Below are 6,837 nucleotides of genomic sequence, written 5' to 3'. Positions count from 1 at the left end.
TCTAAAAAGTATATATCAAATAAAATGAAAAAGGGGGAAAAAGCAAAAGAAAAAACGAAGATAATAGATGCATGGGTGATCAAACGGCTCCGACTGATTAAAAGTAAGCAATTTAATAATATATAATATACATAAGTTTGAACTTCTCAAATAAAAAAGGGTTGCTATTATATATAGAAAAAAATACTTTCAAAATAATTATAAACAAATATAAAAAAAGTTTAAGATGTGTCTTTTCATTATAAAATGAGATATGTCTTTTTACTATGTAACTATTTGAAAAATTGTGAAAGTATGTGTAGATGTGTCTTACATGATAAGAATGTGTCTACACATCCAAAATGTGTCTCTTTAAGCTAAATGTAATATCTAAGAATAATTATTTCAAATATGAAAGTTGTGGCCATTCATATAGAATTTTGAGAGACTATAAATAGTTTATTTCTATATATATAAGTAATTCATTATAAATTTTAGTTATTTTATAATATTATATATTTATAAATTATGGCAATTATTAGTGATGATAGACTTTGGTGATGAACTATTATAACATTGGAACTTTTGGTAATGATATATTCGGGTGATGAACCATTATAAATTTTGGTGTTAACAATACTCTTATGTAATTATTGTGATGTTTGGCTGTTAACGTTGCAACTTTTAACTTTTTGTATAGGAAGTTAAGATAATTGGCAAATCATAATTAAAAATTGTTAAAAATTATAGATGTGTTTTTAACATCATCTCTAAAATGTATTAGTTTTAAGAGTTGTGTCTTTTTAATTAGTTTTAAAAAGATTAAAATATCCAAAATGTGTTTCTAAAAATTGAATAGTTGTGTCTTTTCATTATGCAATAAGGTGTTTTTTGTAATGATGTGTATATTCAAAATATATTGTAAATATATTATCTTACAATAAATATATCTCGAATTTAAAAATTGTAACTATTCATGTAGTTCTTTGCAAAACTATAAATAGGTCATATCTATAAATTTTTTTATTGTAAATCTTTCAGTGAAGAAAACAGGTTGTGTTTAGTTAACTGATTACAAATTTTTGAATATTTTCAGATGAAATGTTGTCAACAAAGGATAATAGGAAGGATCATTCATGTTTGGATAGCAAAAAAAGAAATCTAAAACAAAATTATAAAATTATTAGTCTTAATTTTTTTCTATCAGATGAAAATGTGTGTTTTTTTTTACTTCAAGTAGTCGTCATAAGCTACCTTATTAATTTAGAAAATGATTAAATTTGAATGTGTTTACTTTTAGTTAGTTTCAGTTGTTTTTGATATTCCTAAATAATTTAGCTAAACAGATAATAAGACATATATCTTATCTAATATTGACATATTTGTAATTTTAATACAACCAACCTACAAACAAAATATATATATTTTAATACCAAAAGTCAATTATATAATTTAGCTTTTCTTTATAAAATGAGTTCACGTGCGATATCGCACGGGTTCTTTGCCTAGTAAGAAATAATAGGCATGTCTAATAAAAAAATATCATTACCGTGTTTTTATCCTAATTGATTTAATGGTAGGTGGGTATCAATCAACCTAAAGGATACCTATACATAGGGGCGGATATGGCCATCACATGGTTCATGAATTAACTTGTTTTTTCCCTCAATAAAGAAAGAAAGATTCCCTGCTTTAAATCATTTTCCTTCTCTCCACTCTTTTAAAAATTTTTTTTTTTTTTTTTTGCTAAGAATGTTAATATCATTTACTAGTAATGAAAGTGATTACAAGTGGTGAGACTTGCAATACAAAGAGCTTCAAGAAGCTAATTTGGTTGTACAATCTGCAAAAAAGTTAAAAAAGCTTGTAGAACTTAATAGGACTAATCTAGTGAACTAGATTAATGCTAAAACTAAAGATGTGTTACTTTGCACTAGACACTTGAAGAGAAAATGACTGAGCCCACCTTAAGCTGGAACCTGCAAAAGGAATCAATAGGCATCAAAGAAGTCTGATAATCAGAGTTCCCCTTGGGCAGGGAGGCTGCAATCGCATTAGCCGGAAGAGGTGACCAAGCTCTGCATCAGCACATACAACGCTACCAACTCCAGGACTATCAACAACAGCAAGCCTTACAAGACTCATGACCTTCACGGTGTGGAAGCAGGCGGTAGGGAAACGGCAGAAACCGGCCACATACCAAGTCGGAAGGCTCGACGAGACTCAAAGAAAACCAGCTAACATCTTTGGGCAGCCATAAACAATCAAATGATTTGAGGACAAGGAGAGGCAGAGCTCTCAAAACAGGCGAGAGCTACGACGAAGGTGAGAGACTCCAGACGCCACGGCGGCTTAACTACGGGACAGCCCAAGATCCCTTGCCGATCTGCGAAGAGGAGGAGCTCACCGGAACCGAAAGCACTAAACGCACTGCTGTGCAAAGAGACAGATCTAGCAAGAGAGTAAACCTCCACGATGGCCTCTACATCGTGTACCTGCAGGAGACAGAGAAGAGGAACCCACACAAACCAGTGGATAGCAAACCAACGACAAAGGGTTTGGAGAACGGTAAGGAAGGCTCCAGGCGAGGCAGCGACGCTCTCCATTCCAGACGAACCGTACGCCCCTAGATCTGACCCAGATCTAAGAAAGGACACTTTGTTGCGAGAGATCTCCGACTGGCACCACCAATCGCTTCAGTTTGCTACACCTCGCTTCTCCTCCAGCGGCTTGACGAACGCCCGTCATTGCCGTTGCAAATCACCGGTGAACCAGAGAAACCAGAGGAGAAAAGCATGTCGGTATAGATGGAGAGGAGAAGGATGGAGGACAGAGACAAAAAGAAGAAAGAAAAAGAAGGAGGGGTGGCGAAGAAGAACGGAACAGCAAACTTGCCGTCGATCTTCTCCACCGTAACAGGATTGTGATGTTGTCGGCGCTAGGTTAAAACGATTTGGGAAGGGAGAGACTCTAGAGAGAATATTTTCTCTCTCTCTCTTGGTTTTTTTCGGTAAAATGTTACAACATTGTAAGTTGCACAAAATAAAAGTTACAATGATTTTCCAGTAAATGATATTGCACAAAACAATATATCCTGTGCTTTTCTGGCCTTTTAATTGTGGCGCTTTTTAAAGTCCAAAATAAACAGATGCAAATGAAATCAAGGGGACAACTTTTGTCTGGTTTCACTTCTTGTCTTAGTACTTCGCAAGAGATTCCTTTTTTGTCTCAATTTTCTTTAGTATACACGATGGTGCTGGAGGGTTGGCCACTAGATTACTTTAATACATTTAACGTCGGCGGCCGAAGATACTTCATTTCATATGTTTCATATAGTTGGATATGTTTTTGATTTTACCCAAATAACCGAATGATCTACCACTGGTGAATTTCGGGTTATACACTAACTATCACTCAAAATGGCGTTTTAGACACTTTTTATTAGGGAGAAATGTTCAGTTTAAAGATCTTAATCGAATTTGGTTTTGGGCTCAAACACCCACATATGAAAATTGGATCGGCTAGGATAATATATTCCATATAAACGGCATAATAGAAATAATCCAAATCATTTTGTATTAGAAGCGTTCATGAATCCATGTTCGAATGTTTAGTTCTGAAAAAGTGAATTAACTCAAATTTTCGAGTGGATTTGATATACTTTTATTTGGATTCACATTCACACTTGGTTTTAATAATACACATCATTAATTTTTAATATAAAAACTCGATTTTCTATCCTTCAGCTAAGCTCAGGCTAAAAAAAAATTAATGTTAGCTATAAGAAGTATTTTAAATTCTCTTAAATTAAATAGAACTTGAATCGGATAAATTGTAGAATTTCGATGTCTCAGAATTAGCATCCTTAATTTCACATTACACGCCGAACCTAAAATTGGAATACTAATCATTCACACTACCCTAATGCATAGTTTATACCTAAAAAGCTAGTATTTGATTTATTTGTTAATGCAGATTGCAGCACAAGTCCCACTATCGACCCATACCTTTTTGTTACACTGTATCTAATACTAGTTTATTTTTAGAATGACATGTTAATTTCGAATATAAATATATCATCAACTTTTCTTCTATCACATATTAACAAGTAACTAAGGTTGGATATACTTTTGTAAAGACTTTTCAGAGTAACAAATTCAAAAGAAATTACTTATAGTTATAGATTGATAGTCAGATGGAAAAGCTATATACAGTGTACGCATGGTTAAACCCACTAAATGGAAGTTAATTTAATAGTTTAAAAAGTTAACCTAATCCATGCCGCTAGTGTGGAATCTCATGCGTACGACAAACCAATTGTACGACAGGTTGCTGTTTCTTAAAAACACCCACGCAAAGCATGACGCGTGAAAAGACACGTGTCACGTGGAAAGCCGAGAATCTTTCGGACCATAACTCCGAAACACATAAGACAGTGACAGATCCGAACCAAACAAAAAGCAAACCCTACTGTTTTTTGTCATCTTCTATTTTCTCTTCTCTTTCCCTTTCCATCACATTTAGGGAAATTAAATTTATGCTTTTCTTCCTCTGATATCCTTCATTAATAATTAAGAATTCTTCTTCTTAAAATTTAGCGAGAGATTCGGAGTTATAGTTATCAAGATTGAATATAGATTTCTTCTTTCTATCGTGAGCCTCTATGGCGCCGCGCTCTCGTTTATATAATAAGATATGACTTAGGATAACTTTTATTAAAATGATGTCGGCTCAACTATTGGCGCATTTTTATGCGATCTAATCTTTAATAGAATAGATTAACAACGAAGAGATCACATGAATTTAATACTCCACACCTTATCTTATACGAGTTCTTTCGAATAAGAATAATCACAACTTGGTCACGATTACAAATGTAAATAAATAAATAAAAGAACTTGAGGCAAACATGAACACAAATCTGGCAATTTGGACGCCATGAACCGAACCATATATGACAATGACAGATATATATGCTTATCAATATAATTCAACTTTTCTTGTTCTTATTTGTACGTATATTTTTATAAAAAAGAATAATCTATTCCAGTTCCATAACTCCATTAACACATTATTCAAGAGAAAAGAAATCAGCCAATCACTCTCCTTGTCTATATATATTTAGTAAAAAAATCACAATTAACTACTTTGTTCTTCTTCCGCTTAGATCCACCTCGAACCTCTCTCTCCTCCGCCGTCACATCCAGCAACTGTCACCGTCGCAAGAACACCTTTCAAAATGAGAGAGGAAACTCCGAACTGGCTCGTCAGATGGGAGGAGGAGCTTCCTTCGCCGGAAGAGCTCATACCCATCTCTCAAACCTTAATCACCCCTCACCTAGCTCTTGCCTTCCAAATAGGAAGCCACAACAATCACTCCTCACCTAAGAGAACCGTCGCCATGTACCACCAGAAGCTCCAGCCCGCCGCCACTCCAACTCCAACTATGATGAATTCTGACTTCGCGGTAGACTCATCAACTGATCTCGGCTCAGGAGGAGGAGGAGGAGGAGGAGAAGAGCCAGCGAGGACGCTGAAACGGCCGCGTTTAGTATGGACGCCGCAGCTGCACAAGCGTTTCGTGGACGCGGTTGGTCACTTAGGGATCAAGAACGCAGTTCCTAAGACGATAATGCAGCTTATGAGCGTTGAAGGGTTAACGAGAGAGAACGTAGCGAGTCATCTCCAGAAATATCGTCTCTACCTAAGGAGAATGCAAGGCGGGAACGGTAACGGAGTCTCCGGAGGACACGTCATCGTCTCAGACTCGGCCACTGACCGGCTCTTCGCGAGCTCGCCGGTTCCGGCGCATTTATTGAGCCATGAGTACTTGATGCCGTCTCCGTTGATGAACCCTTATTTAGGGAAACATGTGGTTACGCAGCAGAACCATGTGGTTCGTAATTTGAGGTATGAAGGTTCAGAGTATGGTAATGGAGATGGTGGTAGGAAGGTTCTTAAGCTCTTCCCTGCTGGAAATTAATAATGAGATTTGAATTATTTAACTTCAAATCTCTTATGAAATTAATAAATTTTAAGGTGTGTGGGATTATCTTTGTAATCTGCATTTTTCGTCAGGTTTTAATAATGTATTGTTCGTGTATATTTTTAAGCAAATGATAATTTACTCTTGTTTGTATGATGTTATCATCATTTGTATTCACTAGAATCAAGTGTTTTTTTTTTACTTTTAATATCTTCGTCCATCTGATAAATTAAATAATCTCCATGAACATGTACAAATGCATCATTTTCTTCATGTTTTTTTTTTCACACATAGTATCAAGGTTTTAAAATATACAAGAAATTTTTCAACTCATAATCATTCTTTGGTATCCCCCCTAATCAATTTTGATGGGTCATGGATGGATGTTTTACATGCCTTTCATAGCTTGTTAGTCAAGGTCATACTTACCTTTCTCTCTGTCTTCGAGAATTGCAATGCGGAATGCTTTGAAAGCTCTCCCTGGGTATATGGGCATATGGGTCTTCTCTGCCTATCAATGTTACCATTGATCAGAACTTGATTTTGATCTCTGCTATGACTACACTTCATCCTCCAATGAATAGTTTTAGAAGAAGAATCGTTACAACAGAACTAATTCAAAAATACAAGTTCTATATCTACCATAATGCCATTAGTAAAACTTTAAGACATACATCCTTTAAAGGTTTCAATGACTTCTATTTGTTGAAACTAGATATGTCCAAAGCTATATAGTATTTTACAAATCTTCCCGTTTGAAAGATAGCTATATTTTTATGATATGGTTTTAGGCCTCCAAAATGTTACTCGGCCTAACTCGAATGTAATTGCTCTCTTTTTTTTTGAACAAACAAGCATTTCATTTCAAACTA

General features: G+C 35.1%; 1 protein-coding gene across 1 annotated transcript; it reads left to right on the top strand.

Annotated features, from left to right (window-relative positions):
* The first annotated feature begins 4,873 nt into the window (after window positions 1-4,873).
* On the top strand, window positions 4,874-6,173 carry LOC125608883 (transcription factor MYBC1-like). The gene has a single exon (XM_048779487.1). It carries the CDS (start codon window positions 5,219-5,221, stop codon window positions 5,960-5,962), a length of 744 nt encoding a protein of 247 aa, XP_048635444.1. The 5' UTR covers window positions 4,874-5,218; the 3' UTR covers window positions 5,963-6,173.
* The last annotated feature ends 664 nt before the right edge of the window (window positions 6,174-6,837 follow it).

The sequence above is a fragment of the Brassica napus genome, chromosome A5, assembly GCF_020379485.1.
Source record: "Brassica napus cultivar Da-Ae chromosome A5, Da-Ae, whole genome shotgun sequence".
In the NCBI taxonomy this organism is placed as follows: Eukaryota; Viridiplantae; Streptophyta; class Magnoliopsida; order Brassicales; family Brassicaceae; genus Brassica; species Brassica napus.
This window is presented reverse-complemented; position numbering and strand designations above follow the sequence as displayed.